The sequence below is a fragment of the Panthera onca genome, chromosome C1 (genome assembly GCF_046562875.1).
Source record: "Panthera onca isolate mPanOnc1 chromosome C1, mPanOnc1 haplotype 2, whole genome shotgun sequence".
In the NCBI taxonomy this organism is placed as follows: domain Eukaryota; kingdom Metazoa; phylum Chordata; class Mammalia; order Carnivora; family Felidae; genus Panthera; species Panthera onca.
In genome coordinates this window covers 162,546,901-162,569,488 of record NC_138346.1, presented here as the reverse complement: position 1 = coordinate 162,569,488, position 22,588 = coordinate 162,546,901, and the positions used below count along the sequence as shown (strand labels likewise).

Sequence of the window (22,588 nt, the reverse complement as noted above, 5' to 3'; positions counted from 1 at the left end):
GTGCATTTCTTAGATTGAAGCATTGGGTGAGTTATGCTAACTTTAGGATGATTGTGGGTGGAGATTTCAGGAAGAAAACTAAAAACCTTTTTCCTTTTTCCTCTCCAGGAAGACTGGAAGTATTTATGTGATGCATTTGCCAATTTTATTCCTTCCACTAGAGATGTCAATTCTTAAGTATTTTCAGTGAATTTAGAATTATTAGAAGTGCGTGTGAACGTGACGGTGTATGCTTCTTGGGAAGTTCAGAAAGAGTACATCGATTCTCTGGTGGTTGGATCAGACTCCATTATCATGAATGAATTGTTCTTAGAAAATTTCCTCTTAAAATTCTTAAATTTCTGCCTACCAGGCTGAAGCAAGTGATTATTTTCCAAATACCTGGATGTCATTTTGAAGTATTTTGGCCCATCCTGTTCAGAGACAAAGTAGCTCTGCTTTACATGTTACCTTTCAAGGTCTGAGACTTGATGCTTCTGTTTCCATGTAATTAAGTGCAGGATAGAAATTACACAGGGAGAAGTGATGAACCAGTGGGAAAATCAGATGTTTATTAATGTGTATTTATTGGGGGGGGGGGTAGATATAGTTTTCCCAGAATAGCAATCACACCCACATTTCAAAAGAGCTTATTACTCCAAGCATGGATCTTTTTCATGGTTTGTTGTTTTGTTTATCTACCATACTGTTCCTTTTTATTTGATTCCTTTTTATTTGGATGGATGTGGAGAACAAGGCTTAAATCACTCATCTGGGATGTCTTTCATTTGGATAGTATAGCAGCCACAAACGAAGGGCTCTCAGCCAAATTGTGTTCTGTTTGGAAAACAAGGTGTTTTAAGGAAATTGTATGTGCATGCCTTGAGGTGGAATATATACTCCCTGTTTTATACCCGGCTGTTTATGAAATTATACTATATGCCTGACTCCTGTAGGTATTTGAGTTTTGGGATTCTTGGCTTATAAAACTAATAAGATTTTATCAGCAGTCTCTGTTTCTAACTTTGCTGCATTTCGGCAGGTGAAAGTTCTAAATAATAAATAATAAAATCTCTCTGGAAAGTTGCTTCTTTAGGCTAGATGTAGTTCAACTTGCGAAAGCTTTTGGGATTCAGCAACAGAAAGAAAGGCTATACGTGCAGCCCTTTGAAATTGTAGCATCTAATGTTTTCACCCTGTGTTGCTTTGGAGTTCCTGAAAGATGTGACTATGGTACAGTGAATGCAGCAGAAAATAAAGAAGGGAATAGCAGAAGTATGTTAAATTATTATTTCTTCCTTTTTTCTCTTAAACGAATAGAGTTTTAAATGAGTCAAATACATATTTTAATTGATAAACTGACTTTATATTCACCTATTGGAAACAGTACAACATATTTTACATCAGATTATGAAATATGGATGTTTTACTAAAAGACAGGAAGGGCTTTTTCCAGTCTTTAAAGTAAATACATATTCAAAGGATCTTAAGGCATACCATTTATTCATATTCATATCTATTGAAATACTGTACATCCACATACTTCAATAAATAGTTAAAAACCTGACCTCTTTTTAAATCATTTCTGAATTTCAAAAAACAATTTTTATTGAAAAGATTAAATAGGTAACTTTTGGCTGTCACAAAGCTAAGTACAATGGATAAATTAACAATTACTCAGTAAATTTGATCAATATAGATGATTGGCTTTGATAAATTTCTCAGACTTCTCTGAGTTCACACATTGGGGTATATATATATATATGTATATGTATATATATATGTATATGTATATATATATATATATATATACATATATATATATATAGCTGTGTTTTTTTTTTTTTTTGTCCTGAATTACCTGGGTAATTTTCTCAGTTCTCCAGTCTACTTTCTAGATATAGCTTAAATGTTATGATGAAGCATTAATTTTTCAGTTAAGTTTTAAACATCCCCAAAAGTGGTTTTAAGTTTGACATTCTCTTTTGAATCTTTTAGTGTTTCCAAAAAAACACAATCCTATAATTTGGGCAGCACTTTTCATTATATAATTGCTGCATAATAGAAACTTAATGGTGTCACAGGACTTATGTTTCGAATGGGATCATTGTAAAACATAATTACAGCACTTGCAGTTAAACCAAAAATGCAAATGAATTAAGTCAACTACCCTAATATTCTTCTTCCCTCTCTCCCTTATTTTCTCCCTTCCTTCCTTCATTTCCTCCTTCCTTCCTCCTTTTATTTCTTCCCTCTCTCCTTACCTCCACTCTTTTCTTTGCAGTCTCTTTTCTCAACTGCTCTTTATTTTTCTTTCCTTAAAAAAAAAAAATTTAGGGGCAACAAAAGGAGTCCCACAAATGTAACTTGTGGAAATATAACGCTGAAATGAATAGCTAGAAAAATTGTTATAGATCAAAAGATAAATCAATTTCATAAAACCGCTATTCTGAAATTGCAACAATCTTGTACAGTCAGGACTGATAAAATGGAGTAATCAGACATTTCATATGTCTATAAATGTAAAATCATCTACTTGAACATTATATGCAATACATTCACACAAAAAAGCAAATACTGTAGCCTTATTTGAACAATATTGAACTCATAAATACTCATGGTTTCACTCTGTTCAGGGGCCTAAAGACTAGGAATGCTGCTGTGATACAGAAAAACATAGTGAATACCTCCTCTATTTAAAATGTCACTCAAGAAATTCTCTTCTAACATAAAGGCAAATACATATAGCTACTGAGCTATGACTGTACTTCTGTCACATTCTATGGGAAAAACACCAGACTCCACAAATTCGGAATCATGACAACACTTTGAACTAATTATTTGGTTCATCCATAGTTTATACCTCGATTTACCTCACATTTACCCTACAAACCTTACAAAGAGGAGGTATTTTTAACTCTAGGAAAGCGGTCACTGTATAATATGCATTCTTGACCTGTTTCTTTCTCCCAAACAATGGTACTGATGGTCAACACTTTTGTGGTAGCACCACTATTTCTAGTAAGTAGATTTTTATGGAGTGTGCCACTTTAAAGCTGCAATACAAAAAAAAAATTGTAGTTTACTCACCAATTTCACAAAGAATATTTTTATAAAGCAAATAAATAATAATCAAAATTAAAATGCCATGTGTGTTAAAAAAGTTTTTAATACATCAGTCAAAATAATGTAATGAATAATTACAGTGAGTAAATTTAATAGCATAATGCCATGTTATTGCCATTTTGTGGAAACACTGTATATTTATGCCTCCTCATGTAGGATTCATTTTTCTAATTAAAATAGATTTATGGCGTACTTTGGGGCTAAGCTTTACTCAAAAAAAAATCATGATTTTCAAGTCACTTCTTTTGGGGCAAAATATTAGGTATGTTAAGTATGTACAACCTCCATGAAATATCTCGTATCTAACTATTAGTGAGTTTTTTTTTTAATTGTTAATATGACTTGCAAAAGGAGACTATTTGCAGAAATCCCCCTATGTAGTGAAATTGGTAAGTTCATCAAACTTGTAAAATGGCTTTCAAGGCTATGGTCTTTCTTTAGTAAAGAGTAAAACCATGGAAATACTCTTGTAATATAATACTTCTTAAAATAACACCATTTTCCTTAAAAAATGTAGTTTTCATTCCTTATGGTGGAAACAATGAACTATTCATGATAACTTAATAACTAATATATCTTAAGATATTCTAATCACGGGTGTCTTGTCTTCATTTGATCATGTCTTACACATATCACGTAAGAAGACATAAAGCATGGTCATTTTGTCGTCGTTTGTGTTTTGACCTTATGTTTTTGAACTGACATTGCTACAGAGAAAGATTTTATTGCAGAACTAGTTATTTCAGGGATTGATCTGCTGCATGCCAGCATGGAATACTTGTTATTATATATTTTGGAACATTTTCTTTTATATAACATGCATTCCAAACTCTCAGCTGAGTGATGTTTTCAGGTGGAAGATGTGCGAAATGCCCGGGTGCGGGAGCACGCATCTCTCACACCAACTTACCTGCCACAGAACCAAATGACTTTGGCGTGTTCACCAACTCATGTCATGTTAGGTGATCGGACTTTGTGTTCTTTCTGACAACCATCTTGAAGATTTTGGCTTGGAGTAGTGAAAGAAAAAGATGCTGTATTGCTGAGCAATCCCTTGGATGGACTTTGCTGTCATTTTAAAGGGAATTATTTCCCAGAGTAGATTCAACATTCAACTATAACCAAAGGATTCACACGGTAATAGATTGACCTGTACTACGTTAATGAAATTGTTTTTCATCGCAAAACTGAGTTTAGGTGGGGCAAAATTCTCACACCCCACTGGTAAGGAGGGAAGAGATTTTTACAGTCTGACAGCTCCTTCATTCTTTAGAGATAGGATATAGTTTAACTTTATCATTATGGTTTATTTTTGCTTTCAAATTATAGGATGTGGCAAAACATTTTTATTAGGTGGAGACAAAGAGCAAATTATTATTTTATGAAGGCACACCCATGCTGAACTTACAGGGAAGAGAAGCAGAGCTGCACAGCCAGTTATATTACAAGGCTCATTCCTGAAACCTGAATATCATGCGAGCAGAAAAATCTAGATATGTGTTAGTTATATTTTGAAGAAATGATCTGAAGGCAATATTATTTGCTTTTTTATCAAAAAAGGAAAAAAATGCATCTTTGTTAATGTGGATTGACTCCTATTGAAACAGGGAAATGAATGCTTGTATTGCAGCCTTAAAGAATCACATAGTCACTGCAATATTCGTTTTTGTAAACTACAGCCTGCAGCCTAGCAGACCATGACTGAATGCTTTTGAAAAGTTGTAGATTACAAACATGAAATCACAATTAATATCCTCTAAAAGTAATTTCAGAGCTTTCACGTCTTAAAAAAAGGACAATGTGTACTGCTTCACAAGGTAATGTAGCTAATCAAAAAAAGAGTAGAATTAAAGTATTTACATAATGAGCAATTCTACAGAAGGCGATCATCCCCATGTAAGCACTGCTGATTATATCCCACGCTGCTTTTAACAAACTGTACCAGATTGGATCCAGCCATCAGCACTTTCAGAGAATCCTTAAAAGCCTTTTATGGGTCTTTAAATTTATTGTAGAATGGCATTCTTCAGGTAGAATATGCTGGTGAAAGAGGACAGTGTCAACACAAGGTACCAGCAGGAGAAAAGAACGTCAGCGCTCCCGGTAATTCCATACTGGGCTGTACTTGGAGCTGGAAAGAAATGGAAAAGATTAAATCAAAATCTAATTTGTGTCTTTTAGGATCTTAACAATAATCAAAAGGCAGCTGGGTGTACTGGGGAGAGCACTGGCATTGGAGTAGATAGACTTAAGTTCACATCTGGTTCTGCTATATGACAATGTGTGGCCTATGCAACTAACTTCTCTGAGCTTGAGTTTTCTCAAGGGCAAGAGACAAATAATATAATCCACCTGGCAGGGCTGCCGTGAGAATTGGAGATGAAGAACATACAGCACATTGCACTGGGCTGGACACAGGCTAAGTACTTAATAAACAGTGGCTAGCATTATTATTCCAGTTTTTGTACTGTAAATATTTGTATTGGTGGATAATATGTAGTTCATGCGTATATATATATTTTTAAATTTTTTTTAACATTTGTTTATTATTGAGAGACAGAGAGAGACAGAGCAGGGGAGGAGCCAAGAGACGGGGAGACACAGAATCCAAAGCAGGCTCCAGGCTCTGAGCTGTCAGCACAGAGTCTGACGCAAGGCTCAAACTCACAAACTGTGAGATCATGACCTGAGCCGAAGTTGGACGCTCAACTGACTGAACCATCCAGGTGCCCCATGCATATATTTTTAACATTTATTTTTATTGAGATCTATAATTGGCATTGTGTAAGTTTAAGGTGCACAACAGTGTTGATTTGATACATTTATGAATTGCAATATGATCACCACCACAACATCAGCTAACAACTCTATCATATCACATAATTATCATTTCTCTTTTGTAATGGAAACAATTAAAATCTAGTCTCTTAGCAACTTTGAAGATTATAATACAGTAATGTTGTTTATAATCACTATGCTGTGCATTAGTTCTCCAGGAGTCCATTTATCTACTAGTTCTAAGTCTGTACCTTTAGACAACATATCCCCGATTCCCCTACCCCAGCCTCTGGTCACCATTCTGCTCTGTTTTTACAAGTTTAGCTTTTTAGATTTCACATATAAATGATACTATATATATATATATATATATGTATATATATATATATATATATATATACATATATATATATATTTTTTTTTTGTGTGTGGATCTTTTTTATTGGTCAAATACTTGTACTAAAAGCTGGGAAAAATTTTTTTGGGGGGGATAGGTGAAAAAAATATTCAAACAATCATAATATATTCCAAGGAATATTAGATTTGCATGTATACACTGGGGCAACACAGAAAATTTTGTATCTAAATCTTCCCAGGCAAGGGAGGGATGATTTAACAGAGTTTTACCAAAGGGGACAGTCATTTGGGTAGAGGAAACAACTTATTCAAAGGTATGAGTAAAGGGGAGAGCAGGACATATATTCTAGTAGATTAATCTTGCTGGACCATGAAGTTTGAGGCTTGGAGTAGAGGGAATTGAAACTGGAACTCTAGGCAGATAGAGCATAACCTTAACTGTAAGAAAAATAACAGGTTTTTTTTTAAGTTTATTTATTTATTTTGGGGAGGGAGAGAGAGAGAGAGAGAGAGAGAGAGAGAGAGAGAGAGAGAGAGAAAGAGAGATAGAATGCACAAGTGGGGAAGGGGCAGAGAGAAGGAGAGAGAAAGAGAGAGGAGAGACAGATCCCAAGCAGCCTCTGCACCATCAGCACAGAGCCTGATGCGGGCCTCGAACTCACAAACTGCAAGGTCATGACCTGAGCCTAGATCAAGAGTCAGATACTTAACCAACTATGCCACCCAGGCGCCCGATTTAGTTTTTTTATAGTGAAGGAGATTTTAAAGAATTTGGAGCTGTTGAATCGTGTGATTACTTTTATACATTGGAAAGATCACAGTTTCATACTCAGGAAGCTTATGTAGTACTTGGCTAACAGTCATGTTGAATTCTCACTGAGAGATTTCACCTAGAGAGTCACTGAAGCTTAGAATATGGTGGGAGTCTACTGAATGAATTTCACTGCATTTCACAAGAGAACTGTAGCCTCTTTGAATGTGAATTATACTGTGTTCCAGAAATGGAATGTTGTAGGCATGCTCAGCTTTGCTTGAGACCGATCCTCATTTGTCATAATAAAAATAATAGTAATAATAAAAAACCCCACCAACATACTTTTAACTACCCTCTCTTAATGAAACCTGGATTTCAAGCAATGTTTCCTAGTAGAAAGTGAACCATGTAATAAAAAAAAAAAATATACTATTTCATCCCCAAAACCATAACTCAAATCCAGAAGCAGTTTTAGTCACAATGAGTTTGAATTAACAGCAGGTTGTTTTTAATAGAACTTTCACCAGTGACTATATTTCCATATTACAAGAAGAATAAATTGTTTTGTTTGTATCTCTAAGAAATTAAAAGGGGATGAGAGCTGCATTGACCTTTGCAGGGGGAAGTTTTCATGACAGTACAATTGTTGATTCCAGGTGAATAAAGTTCAAGGTCTAAGATTACTCCTCTTTAGTAAACATGGAGCAAAATCCACTATTTAATGCTTCTATTTGCATCATAAGTGAGTTTTAAAAAAATGAGAAGATGATGAAGAAAATAAGTCTATTGTTGACCACACAGCTTTTGAAGTTTTGATATATAAGAAGTCTAATTTAAAACCATGAAACTCCTTAAATTATTTTCTCTTGTTCAAGACCTGGAAAGGTGTTTTGTTTTTTAAAACATAAATAAATATTTAATTGGTCTGTTACCTTCTCAATGACAGCTATTTAAGAGTTATTTTGCTGTTGTTTTTAAAGAATCTCAAGTGCAATAAAACCGGTATTATAGTAAAGGACTAATAATAAGCAAAGCATATAAAATGATTTCATAAATAAGAAATAGATCTTAAAAGCCAAGCATACAAAACAAAGATAAAATTTTTATTGTCATGACAAATTAAATAGTACATCAAAGGGGTAAAGTAGAAAGAATCCTGAAAACTCCTTATCCATCCTTTAAAGTGCATTTTGGGAGCAATCTTTCCTGAATCCCCTCTCCTTTACCAGCAGCTGAACAGATTACCTTACTGTGCCATCATGCCACCATAATATCCCTTTTTATACAGCTATCATACTACATTGTCAATATTCACATACATATCTATTTTTCTAACCAGACTGTGAACTCTCCTAGGTCATGTTTTATTTATCTTTTTGTTTCCATGTACAGAGAGTGGCAAAGTAGATGCTGAAGAGATGTCTTTTGAATGAATGATTCAATTTAATAAATGAATGGGCCGGAATTAAAAGGAGTAGTTGTCTCCTACAAAACGGAATCTCTTCTGAAGCAAGCCACTTGCTTATAGGCCAGAGAATCTACAATATATCATCTTTCATTCATTCAGCCCAAATTTATTGGATTAGGTACCGGGCACTGGGAATACAATAGCTAATAAGATAGGATGGTCCTTTTGCTGCTTAATTCCATATACCCTATCTTTTCCCCCAGTGTGCCTTTATCTTCCACTCAGCCTCCTACTGCCTTAGACATGACAAAAGTATGTCAATAATATATTTAAAATTAAATATTATAACAGAGTATGTATTTTTCCATTGTACTCTTTAGTTGTCCTATTAGTCCTTCTATTAGTCCTAAAATAAAGGAGGAGCCTTTTGCTGCATCATTAGCCTGCAATTATTACAGGAAATGGACTGTAGACTAGCTATTGATAATCAGTAAGCCAAAAAACAAAGAGTAAAGTTAGTCAAGGGAATTTTTGATTACATACCTAATGCTAAGTCATGTACATAATTCGTACCCCTTAAGTATATATTGAGCATCTTTCATGTGCTAGGGATTGAACACAGGCAAAGGCAAACTCAATCTCCTCTCTTAGGAAAAGTTTTATTACAGTTGGAGGTATAAATAAAAAGGCACATATAGAACATTAGGATATACATACTTATAAGGATAATAAACAAACATGGGAAGGCTCCACAAGGAGTCATGGCAGGTAAGTAGTCTGAGCAGATACAAATACAGTGGTTTTTTTTTTTTACAAAATGCAATGATATGCATATGTTAGTGTATCTCACTTTTAAAAATGGTGGCATATAGTCCTTTTACTTGGGGTATCCTATTATTGTATAACCTTAGTCCCATTAACTATTTATTATGTATTTGTGTGTGTGTGTGTGTGTATGTGTGACTTGTTGAGTGATTCAGAGTACCAGGCTAATGGTACTAAAGTTAGGAGTCTCAGTATTATTGGGGCCAATTAGATTTGTTTGGCATGTTAAATATCAACCATCTACTTGAGAAATTATAGAAAATGTTAAGAAATTAAAGAAAACAACTTCACTATTAGAAATCAGCTTGAAGAGTCAGTTCAAATATCATATGCTTTAAAAAGAGGAAAGTTTGGGGCGCCTGGGTGGCTCAGTCTGTTAAATGCCCCACTTTGGCTCAGGTCATGATCTCATGGCTCGTGAGTTCAAGCCTGGTGTCAGGCTCTGTGCTGACAGCTCAGAGCCTGGAACCTGCTTTGGATTCTGTGTCTCCTTCTTTCTCTCTGCCCCACCCTGCCACTCATGCGGTCTCTCTCTCTCTCTCTCTCTCTCAAAAATAAATAAAATTAAAAAAATAATAACAAAAACAGAAAGAGGAAAGTTTTTATAAAGTCCCACATGCCAAATCAATTTGACATCATATTTGATATCGTATTTACATATCTATCACAACATGTTTACATATCTATCTTTCCCCATTAGACTAAGAATGTCTTCAAGCCAAGATTTATTATATGTAATTTTTTTCATTGGTACAGAACAGAGTCTGATATTTAGTAGGTGTTCAATAAATATTTGTTGAATGATGATAAGGTTTGTATCCATTTCCCATACTTTTACCATAAGCACATAAAGGAACACAAGATCTTGACTTCTTTTTTCAGAAGAATATTGTCTTTCATCATTTGTGTTTAACTGCCTTTCTTCTCTCCCTACTTTTAGACTTATTACTTTCTAAGACCTGTACATAGTCAGAATACCTCTCTTCAGCATTTGAGCAGAAGATAGATCATGAGGCTGATTATAAGGGGGAGGAGCATCCATCCAACTTTCTAGCACTATCCTTTTGCAGCAAACAGGAAGTGTAGATGAACCCATGTCCCCCAAATGTAGTCCTGAATTTTTTAGTTAGGAGACATCTAGTGGTGTCTCTGACATGGTCAGATCTGTTGTATATTCTCTGCCATGTTTTTAGTTTCCTGTGAATATCAAACTGCTACTCATCCTAAATAAAATTAGGAGGGCTAGGGCATATGATCAGAGGTGTAGTTGGGCTACGCTGAGAATTTTGATTTCATTCTGAGTGATATGGGAATCCACATGAGAGTTTTGAGCAGAGGAGGCTAGCTGACATTTTTAAATAATCGCTTGGCTATTGTGTGGAAAATAGATGATACTAGTGGAGGCAAGAGTAGAGGTCTATGTTAATCCCAGACCATCAGGGGTCTCCATTGCCTCCTGAGGAAAGCCAAAACTCTGTAGCTCAGCATTCAGGGACCTCTGTTACCTGGTTCTAGTCAACTTATCCAGACTCGTATATACTCCTAGCTCCAGTCACACGAACCATTTCTGAACACACAGAGTATTTTCATTTCTTGTCACTTGCATATGCCATATCATTAAGCTTAAATGGTCTTCCTTCCTGTCCCCTTCTCCCCCTACCTTAAAAGTCCTACTCATCCTTAAATACCTAAAATACCATTTACTCCATGAGGCCCCCTGAATCTCCCTATGAATTTTTAGTAACCCATTTATACCTGATTTCAGAAATAGTTCCTTTTTAACTGATAGTACATAAATATATTATATATAGTATATATATGTATAGTATACTATATATATATGTATACTATATATGGTATATAGTATACAGTATGAATATTTTACTTCATTTTTAATCTACACTTGCTTAAATTAATGTTTCTCTGATCTTACAAAGCTGTCCTCCACTTTATCCTACAAAAACATTTATTCTCTTCATTATTTTGGTTTCTTTTGAAGGACTTTTATTTAATGCTATTTACTGCTAGGTAATTGTTCAGTTTCCTCTGGTTTGCCAGCTCCTTGAAGACAGGGAGTACGAGCTCTTCCCACCTCTCCCCCCAATATGATGCATGGCCTTTACAGAGTGGTTTCCTGGCTGATCTAACACCCAGTTGGGTTTTGCTGGGGCTCTCAGGTAGGGAGCAGAAGTGCCTGGGCTAGGTGTACAGTCCAAGCCTCTGGGATTTCTCCCAGTTGTCAACAGGAAGATCCAATCTGGGTTTTAACACACATCTTACATCTTGTCTAATTATGATTATCATTCCCAATTACTTACAGCTGCTGCATATTATTTTCAGTCTTGGCAGTTTTCCCTTGTATTGCTCCAGTTTTTATTTTTAGGCAAAAGCAAATGTAACTGTGAAATATTTAGTTTTGGTATAATACCAATTACTTGCCTAGGCAATTTCCTTAAATTACTCAAGCTTTAACTAAACTAACTTTGAGTCGTATTTTTAAGATTCTTGCTGAAATCTTAGGTACAGTTACTTCAGCTACATTAACTCTGCTTCCATAAAAAAGCTGGCCTCAACTTACATTTTACTGAGGAAGCCTATACCTGGGAAGTGAATGATTTACCCCTAAATTAGATTTCATAGAAAAGAGAGTGATTAATGTGGATTCAAAATAGATTGCACATTAGTTTACTGAGAAATTATGCATCATTGATTCTCTCCAAAAAGGCAGGGTACCTCTGTTTCATTGCATACTGTGGGAGGCATTAGCTCAAAAGACATTTTAATCCTCTCATTAGCAATATCCACCCCTGAACACTATCAGCAGGTGGAGAGGGTATCCAGATTCAGATCATACCCCAATTTCTTCAATCGCTTAACTCTGCCTGAACACTGGGTGGAGATGGGGGAGGAAAAGAGAACTATAATGGAATATGTTTTACCATAGAATGTACAACTTTGGACTGTAGTGTCTGGAAGAAGCAGGCAAGTCTCAGTACAGGTGACATCATCTCATTATTCCTTTCTGCACTATTTCTTGTGCAGTCAAGTGGTCCAGGCCTTAAGATTGAATGTGTTGTGTTAAAGACACAGCAAAGAGAAGCCCTGTCTTCTTGTGCACTATCTCACACACATGGCACACTGATTTCCACAGGTGGGCTTTCTTTGTGTGGCTATTCCGTGCTCCTGTACTGTAGATCCTCCAAAATCTTCCCTGAGGCTCTAGAGTTAAGGGATACCTGAGTAGCATAGTGATGATGTATGTAGTAGAGCTAACAATGTACAGATTTTTGGATTCTTTTTTACTCAACACACCTTTATTTTGCCATAGACTGTTTCCAAGAGTAAAGAGAGGTAAACATAACATACCCCACTTTTCACGCAGCTTTCGGGATGGTAGAGTAAGGTTTAATTTATGAGCCTCTAGCACAGTGAGCTTCACTTTTATTTAGGGAGAGAAAGTAGGAGTTGGTAAACGGCTTCGAATTGCTGCCTATCAGACTTCTTTTTTATCTTCCTTAGAAAGAATTGGTCTAACAAGTTCACATTGGTGCATTTTTTTTTTCAAAATCAAAACCTAAGGGTACAGAAAATCTATATTTAGATATTTATTCTCACATTTTAGACTTTTATTTTTCATTTGATCAAAAACTGAATGCCTATCTTCAGGAAGTTCAAACATCTTTTACAGATAGAGCCTTCGCAAACATAAAAATGTAAAATAATTATTTTCACAGAGAGTATCTTTATTTTAGCGGCCCCTGGGTGGTTCAGTCAGTCGAGCATCTGACTCTTGATTCAGCTCAGGCCATGATCTCATGGTTTGTGAGTTTGAGTCTCACATCAGGCTCTGCAATGACAGTGCAGAGCCTGCTTGGGATTCTCTCCCTCTCTCTCTGCCCCTTCCTCTCTCTCTCAAAATAAATTAAAGAAAATTTAAAAAAAGAATCTTTATTTTATGTTATGAACAATGAGGAGACTGGCTAGAGAAATCACATGATTCCTTTCTCTTTCTGACTCATGGTATTTCCCTGCCAGCTTGTTCTCAGCAACTACTAAGCTATTTCTCTGGCAGACCACCATCCCTGAATCCTTTCCTGCTTGCTGAATAGCCATTTTGCCAAAGTTCACAGTATACAATCCTATTTACTCAGCATCAACTGCATTAGGAATTTTAAACATATGTTTGTCTCTGTTATTACCCATATTCAGAAATCTGCCTATTTGTAGATAAATACTTTTATCTGCAAATAGCCAGATGAAACTATCCAAGACTATTACCTCTAATTTGAGCTAAGGAGAATAAGTAAGCAATCACCCAAATAAAAACAAATTCCACAGTCTTTTTTCTGTCCTTCAGAGTCATTGAAAAAAAGTTTCAAAGCCTGAATTATTCATCAATATCTCCTAAATGTGTGGATGTTTTAGTTTACTCTATTTTTAGCAGATCAGAAGTGATTTACATGAATCTATAGTAACTCTGTTTTGAAGTATGTTGTCAATAGAGGTAATTTTGTATAGCCCTAAATGCTTCTTTGAGCTTGGGCAAAGTCCAGTCATTCATTCCAGGTTGGTTTGAAAACAGGTTTCTATAGAAGTATCATCACAGATTTTGGAGTATGTGTGCATATGTGTGTGGGAGTGTATACACGTGTTTCAAAAGCTGGCTTTGTTGTGTGAAATATATACACAAACATACAATACAAATTGCCTTGACTACATAGATTTTAGTTTAGGCCTTTAAGGCATCATTTAGTTGAAGAAAAGGGTTTTACAGAAATAAAAATAGAAACCCAGCTGTGTTCTTAAGGTCACTAATAGTCACTGCCATCAGCTGTATCATCAATGTGCTAATGCAGGAAAAAATGGGAGGAATTGCAAACTGGTAAACATTTTTGCAAGTTGAATGAGCTTTTAAGATTTTATACGTGTGGTTGTGTGGGTGTAACTTTGTTTAAGTTTTTATATAAGTGTTAAAACTTGGAACTATAATGATCAAATTGTCTTATTTATTAAGTTTTATTTTATCTTTTATGTTAGGAACGTTATCCTAAAGCAGCTTCTCTTCTGTTACTCTACAATTGTTCTTTCAGCATTAAAGATCAAGAATTTCATAAAGTTTGATTATCTTTTTCATTTTTTGGAATATTACATTTACCTTCCAATTTTTTGTCTTAGCTTTTCAAGTGCAATAAAGGCCAGAGATTATCTGGCCCTGTAGTTCTGATTTACTTAAATTGTTCCACTTGTTATGCTCCAGATTGATTTTCAATTATTCTCAATGATTCTCTAATCATTGCCTTTATATTTCGGCTATTTAAAAAACCTTATTAAATCCAAATGGCTTTGTATAGAATTCAAGACCCTCTGTAAACTTTCCCAAAGCTACCTTTCTGGTCCTACCCTGGCTGCTGTCTGACATGGACTGCACTAGTCACACTAGGCGGGAAGGGCCCTTCGTGCAGGATACGCCCAGGCCTGTGTTGCATTTGTGTATTTGCTCATGCTCTGCCTTCATCTGGGATGGGTTTTGCATTTCTTTGTGTTAAAACGGTACCCAGCTTTCAGCGCCCATCTCACACGCATTCTGCTCATAGGTTAGAACTGCCAGAACTCTAAGGGGCATGGAGAGTGGTATAGGTTAGAACCTGCCAGAACTCTAAGGGGCATGGAGAGTGGTGTGCACGAGGAGATGAGGCTGGTGGAAATGAATGATGTGGTTAAGTTAGAGGTAAAAATAGGACTAGAACTGCGGTATGCTGATTCTCTGTGCTTCCATTTCCATGTAGCCTCCCTGAATTGCTACCTAACTCTACTTGGAATTAATCTGCCAATTCCTCTTTTCTTCAATAGCCAATTTGCTTTTACCTCTACTTTATCAGTCTCCTGTTCATCATCTTCAACAGAGCCTCAATCTCTTGAAAACAAGGATCATATTTAAATTACTTTTGTATTACAGCATTTGATTAAATGATTGGCACTGTCAAAATATTTATTGCAGGTAACTATAGATGAATTGTTTTAATTTCTGCAGTTTAATGAGGTTTTGCAGCAAAGCTCAAGAGAAAGAAAGAAGGACTATAGGGAAGGAATTATCAGCAGTCAAGAATTCAGGATTTGGAAACATCGACTACCACTGTGGAGGAAGATTGGTTCTATTTTATTGAAGCGAAGAAGCTCCTATCCTCAGATGTCCCTGAAGACACTATTCCATAAACATATGGAGTTATACACTCCAAGAGAACTGTTGAAGAACTGCTCTTGTCTATGACTTCTAGTTAAATGTGCTAGTTATAGACGGAGACAGTATTGGTAACAATCAAGCACACCGTGTATTAGCTTCGCACCTCTATGCCTCGGTTTTGTCTTCCTGGTAGGGCTGCAATAAGTAAATGAGCTAAGTAAAATGCTTAGCACAGTGCTCATTTAAGTGTTCATTGAACAGCAGCTTTTAAGATGTATTAGTATATGTATAAGAAGGGCCAATGTAAGTCCTTTACTTTGGCCCAAGAAGAAATATCCAGTTGGCGGAATAAGGCTATGTGTACCTCAAAATCCTATCCACTTGAAACAATCACAACCATGCCAACAATATGTTCCTTGAAAGGACAGCTCTAAGAACGTGGATCAGAAAATTTATTCATTAAGCAAGTAATGCTTGAGTACCTATAAATACATAGTGAGCCCTGATTATGCATGATAAACTATTTTGTGTGCTGGGATACAGTCTTATTATCTAATTGCTCTAAGTAGATCACAGTGTTCTGAATAAACCACACCCTAACCCCCTGGCTTACAGACAATATTTCTTCTACTTGGAATCATCTTCTTCCACTTCCTCCCAAGTTTTCAGCCTCCATATGACATACTTCTCCACTGCAGTCCAAACTCCTCTGTCATGGCCTTACTTACTGACTTGCCTCCTTGTCTAAACTATGAATTCCTAAAGAACAGGGACCTTGAATTTTTCATCTTTCTATACTTCTCTTTTCCTCTTCCCCAGTGGCTAGCACAATGACTGCATATAATAAGGGCTTAATAAATAACTGCTCTTTTTATCTCCACATGAGATAAATTTGCAAAATACATTTGTTTCCCACACCTTTTGTATCTTGCCTTCCATCCTCTCATTGCCTTTTTACTTTAGCTGCTGCTATGACAACCAGCTGCATGCAGGGCAAACAATTGTGAGATATATTCCACATGGTTCCTCGCAGGGGTCCCAGTGGGATGGAGCTTAGTGACCCATAGCAGGGACCAGCTCAATAACACATTCTTGGACTGGCTTTCCCTCTTTCTCTGTTTAACTTGTTCCAATCTCCTACCAGCGTGCTTAAAATTCCTTTCCAAAATAATCACCTATTAGTGAGCAGCTCATTTTGGGAGGACCCACACAAAGATGGCACTCTTGTATGAAGAAGAGAAGAACAACAGGTTATAAATACTGTGCCTAGGGCAATTTAATATCCTCCCACAGTGTATAGTGCTTTGCACTTAGTAGGTGTACAATAAATTAGTTTTAGATAAATAAATTGATTGAAAGTAAATAATCATCCTATCTGTTTGCCTACACTCTTCTTGGCTCTTGATAACTCAGTTGCATCACTTTTATGAGGTCTGCATTAATTATATTGTCAGCAGGCACATACCCTTCATAATGTAAAAGGGGTCTTAAAATCTTAATTAAATCTGATTTTTTTTCCTCATAGATTTTATCCCAGGAATATTACCCACTGTTTTACATTATTATCATTCTGGTTTCTGCTATACCAGCAACATTGCCTAATGAAAGTCCTGTCTCCTATTGTATTTTTTAAATATTTAAAAGCACTCATGGTTCTTATATTTTTATTATGATTTCAACTGTAAAATACTCCTCTCCCTACAACCTTGAAACGGTCTTTTCTCAAAGCTCCAGCCTGTCTTTTCTGCCTACATTTTCTGCCTAAGGTGATCCAACTTGTAGGGTGGGAAAATGGGAAATACAATTATTATGAAAGGAACTTGGATGTGTGCATGCAAAAGTCAGATGTTGGGGAATTTTAGTCCAAAAATGGTCCCATGAAGGATGAAAAGAAAAAAGATCAAAACATTTGCATAGTGATCCTGGCACAGAACACATTTTGCAATCAGGATTCATACTGATTTTTAAGGATGTTTAGTAACTTTCTTCTCCCCAAATACAGAGACTACATTGTTCTTAATTTTTCTGGACACCAGTGAAGGTATTTTAAAAGGAGAGGTGGGGATGTTTTAAACTATTACATCAAAATACCTAACATGTGCCTCCTTTTAGGGATGTTGTACATTTAGCCACTTATATTATTACTCGAAAATTTTTTTAGGTTTATTTATTTCTTTTGCGGGGGGGATGATAGGGCAGAGAGAGAGGGAGAGAGAGAATCCCAAGCGGGCTCTGAGCTGTCAGTGCAGAGCCTGATGCAGGGCTTGAACTCACAAACCACGAGATGATGACCTGAGCCCAAATCAAGAGACAGATGCTTAACCAGCTTAGCAACTCAGGTGCACTTGTTCAAAAGAGTTTTTGACTGTAATTGAAATAATGCTTCCTGGGACTGCATTAATAAGTTTTTCAGTCTATCAACTGATAAATTTGTATCCACAGTTCTTTTGATCACAAGTCATGAGGAGAAGCCTTGTTATTTCATTAGCCAAAATTTTAGTTTTTTAGAGTTGCCTCTACTTTAGCATTATTGTCAATTATCCTTAACCAAAACATATACATTTAACCCTCAAACTGGAAAATTAATCTTAGTGAGTGAAAAAAGAATAATTCAGGAGCAACTGGTTTTTATAACAGTAATCACATTCTTCACATAAAAAATTCTTACTGAGCACCTACTATGTGTTAGGCATTGTGCTTAGTGCTGAATATACAAAGATGAACAAGATTTAATCCAGGGCTTTCAGGAACTCAATGTCAAGTAAATCAAAACTATCTACTTTAGAATAAAAGGGTTGATTTTCACCAAATCATATATTATTAGAATTCCAGGATTAAAAGAAACTTTGAGAGACTCTATTCTCTTTTGTCAAAGTATAATCAAATCAGAAATCTAGTTAGAGAAAGGCATTTCAGGTTTATGCCATTGAATTTTTTTAAATGTTTATTTATTTTTGAGAGAGAGACAGAACAGGAGCGGGGGAGGGGCAGAGAGAGAGAGGGAAACACAAAACCCAAACGGGCTCCAGGCTCTGAGATGTCAGCACAGAGCCCAAAGCGGGGTTCAAACTCATGAACCAGGAGATCATGACCTGAGCTGAAGTCAGATGCTTAACCTACTAAGCCACCTAGGCACTCCAAGGCCTATGCCATTTTAAATCTAGAAGGGACCGGAGTCTAGAGAGGGAAGAGTTACACAGAGAATTAATTCAATTCTCTAGACTTTCAGTTTGGTGTTCTTTCTGGCACACAGCACTTCTCACATTAACCAATTTAGTACCTTGTTTCAGATTTTTATAACTCCCACTGCTCATATAATCTTAAAATATTTCTTTTGTTTTTAATTTTTTTAATGTTTATTTTTGAGAGAGAGAACAGGTGTGGAGGGGCAGAGAGAGAGAGAGAGAGAGAGGGAGACAGAGAATCTGAAACAGGCTGGCCTTGTCAATGCAAAGCCCAATATGGGGCTGGAGCCAATGAACCGGGAGATCATGACCTGAACTGAAGTCAGATGCTCAACTGACTGAGCCACCCAGGTGCTCCTTAAAATATTTCTAAATATAATATGATCAAACTAATTTCATAGTCTAGTAAATTACCCACACCACTTTGATTAATCATTTCAACCAATAAAATACAAAATGAGTTTTTCTGTATACGTGCTAGAAGTGATATAATTATTTTTTTAAATAACAAATGTTTGAAGTGATTCCCAAATTTTATAGTCAATGTATGCTGTATTTGCATCTCATAATATATTTACTAGGATGTTTTTAATGCATTAAGCATATAAAGCCCATAATATTTGTTGATCAAATATTAGTGATATTTGAACAATTATCATATTAGAATCTATCATGAATGGTTGATTTTAATTCGTATCAAAAAGAATGAGATTGTTGCCTAGTACCTAGAATCAAAACAATAGGTACCTATAAAATTCTGCATGTATGTTTAAACTGTCTTGATTCATCAGTTTCTCAAAGGTATACATGAATTCTGTAAGTTAGAAAAATTAGCATCTTTGCATAAAATGCGGTTTATTTTTTTTTTTTCACATGAAGGACTACTTCAGTTTATTATTCATGCTTGCAGTCAGGACTTGAAAACTTGAAAAGTGAAAAAGGGATTAAGGAATCCATAGATTCTTAGAGCAGAGCGTAGTTTAAAAACAAATGTGTCAATTTGGTTTTATTGCAGTAACTTCCTCTACCTTCCTATTACACCAATACATAAGAGCAATTGCTAGTGAAATCAGACAGCCACATTTAAATACCTGTGGTTTAATATGCATTTTCCACTTCACACTAAACTGAATTATAATCACAATTAATAAGAAAATGTAGTATCATTCTAATAGTCAAAAGTGAATTTCTAAAATTCTCTGTAAGTTTATGTGCAAGATTTGAGAAAAGCAACCATGAAGTCATTTCCTTTCCTGTGTATTCTTAGAAACATATCTTATAAAAAACTTTGGGCTATATAATTGCACTTGGGTGTACTTCTTTTAATCTTAAAATTAGAAAAGACAGATGATTATTTTCTCCCCTCACTGAAAACAGAAAAGATATTAAACGTTAATATCCCATTGTTACACTTTTTTTTTCCTGAAGATAAAGGGATATAAAAAGGAAGCAATAAGCGCTGTGCATGTTCTTGCTAATCTTACCCGAATCTCCTCCTATATTAAACTATTTCTTGTCTATCCTATTTAAACTGTTCTCCTGATATTCTTCACATATGAACAAGATGATCCTTTGCTGAGTTTAGGCATCATGGCAGCTACCAGCTTATAAAGAGTGAAAGAGCAGCTTTATCCACATGTCTGAATTAGGAACAAGAAACTCAGCAATAATACAAATAGAGTTTTTCATTAAGCAGCATTCCTGTTTATTACAGAGCAACAATAATTTTTTTGGAATTCAATTTAACAATGAAAACAAATCCCAATTCCCCCATCTTTTTGATGCAGCTGGTTGCACTATGCATAATGTCTGATATACAATGGCAGTGTCTATTGTTACAGAACTGGCTTATTTGTGTATTGAAAGCTTCGTTCAAATTTGTATGGTTCAGAATGTTCAATGAAATGCACAAATTGACTAGTTCAATATTCCTCAATTTGTCATAATGGTTTTTGTGCGCATTTTTTTCCTTTAAGACAGCCATAATGCCATTTTTGTTTCATAAGAAACAAGGCAAAGATTCCTGGAAATCTCACAGTTCAATGCTAGAGATAGGGTTCTTGGTCAAGTTCAAAGTCACTTATAGAATTATGAAAACCATCTCAGACTAAATCTGGGTTGAGCAGCTACAGAAAATCCACGGGAAGTCTTAGTTTATTGTTTGCTGACAATGAAGTGAAATACAAGGTGGACATATTATGAAAAGGATGTTGTAAGTGAAAGGGAGTGCCTGAGAAGAAGAAAAGTGAGTGTTGGAAAAGACATTGAAACTTAAATAATGTTTAGGCAGAAAGAGGGGTCTAGGGAAACCCCATGATTAAAAATATCAGCAAAAACACAAACATACTAATTTTGGAGTCTTGCAAATACATCTCTTCATATTGTGCATTTTGGGTCCTTTTCTATTCCTAGGTATGTTTACTAAATTACATGAATCTAGTAATTCCAATACCCTTTGAGTATGCATCCTAAAATACATGCTCAGTTAATTCATTTTCAACTCACTCACTCATTCATTCATTCAATCATGCATTCAACTTTACACCATTGAATTGCCCTTTTTTTAAAAGTTTATTTATTTATTGAGAGAGATTGTGTGTGCACAGCAGGGGAGGGGCAGAGAAACAGAGAGAGAATCTCAAGCAGAATCTCTGTGCTGACGGTGCAGAGCCTGACAGAGCTCAATCTCATCAACTGTGAGATCATGACCTGAGCAGAAATCAAGAGTTGGACGCTTAACTGAGTTGCCCAGGCATCCCCCTTTTGGGTTTAAATTATGGAAAAGAAACCTTGAGTCAGAAAATATGGTTTGATCTCCAGGTCACTGAATCATGAGAAGAATAGATACAAAAAGCTGTTTTTAAATAAGGAAAAACTACAAAAACCTGGAAGGAAAATCAAATGTCACTATTTCTTAGGTGCCAGTCAGAGGCATTTAATTGCCTGTTGTTCATTTGAAGATATTACCTTTTCATCATTTCACTGGTAGGTAAAGAATAGAGGTTCTTTTCCAGCTGGAGAAACTAGACTCTTCTACTTGACATAGATGACTTATTATTTTACTTCCTGAGAAGATGTATTTTCAGTGTTAAATATAGAGTAGAATAACAGTAGCATTATAATTATCAAACATGTGGGCATTATGACTCCTCCCCCATTTTTTTTCTGATGCTAATTGTGATTAGAAATTTTTTAGTATAAAGAATTAAAGGTCTTCAACAGAATACTGAAGTACTGTGGGTTTCAGGTTTTCTATCTCGAGGACAGGGTTATTAATACCCGTGGGTTATTGTGAGCACGAGAGGAGATAATGTTGGTGACCATGCTTTGTGATGCATAGATCAGTTTATAAAAGCAATGTGGGTCCAGGGCATAATTCTCAGGTGCTGATAATTGAGTCTTTAAAGAAAAAAATTCCAGGGTGCCTGGCTTGCTCAGTTGGTTGAGCGTCTGACTTTTGATTTTAGCTCAGGTCACAATTTCACAGTTGTGACATAGAGCCTCTCGTTTGGCTCTGCATTAAGTGTGGAACCTGCTTGGGATTCTCTCTCTCTCTCTCTCTCTCTCTCTCTCTCTCTGTCCTTTCCCCCCTCTCGTGCTCTCTCTCTCTCTCCCTCCCTCTAAAATAATAAGAAGAAAAGTCTCTCTTAAATTTGTTGTCATTTTTTAAAGAATGGAATATCTTCAGGTGATCCATCAACTCAATCATGATTATAAGGTGAAGTGTAATGACCACAAATAACTTGCTTTGGTGAAAAAAAAAATTCTGTTCACTCAGAGGCTCAGCTTTACCTATTAGTAATTGGCAGGGTGAGGTATCTGACTTGTAAAAGTATCTCTTTTATCATTTATTCATTCAGTGTTTGTAGATTCATTTGTGAAATATTTTTGTAGCACCTACTCTGCACAGAACTGCCTGGGTGTCACAGGTGTTCCTCCATCTCCCAAGACTCTCATCCCCTGGTTGGTTAATCAAACACTAATCTAGGCACTGC

General features: G+C 35.8%; 1 protein-coding gene across 2 annotated transcripts in view; it reads right to left on the bottom strand.

Moving 5' to 3' along the window:
- Positions 1-573: 573 nt before the first annotated feature.
- Positions 574-22,588, bottom strand: part of NEGR1 (neuronal growth regulator 1) — an 855,325-nt gene continuing 833,310 nt past the window's right edge. For both annotated transcript variants that reach the window (XM_060626826.3, XM_060626824.3), the window contains exon 7: positions 574-5,236. In XM_060626826.3, the coding sequence (XP_060482809.1) occupies positions 5,112-5,236 (125 nt within the window). In that variant the 3' untranslated portion in view covers positions 574-5,111. The remainder of the gene's footprint in view (positions 5,237-22,588) is intronic.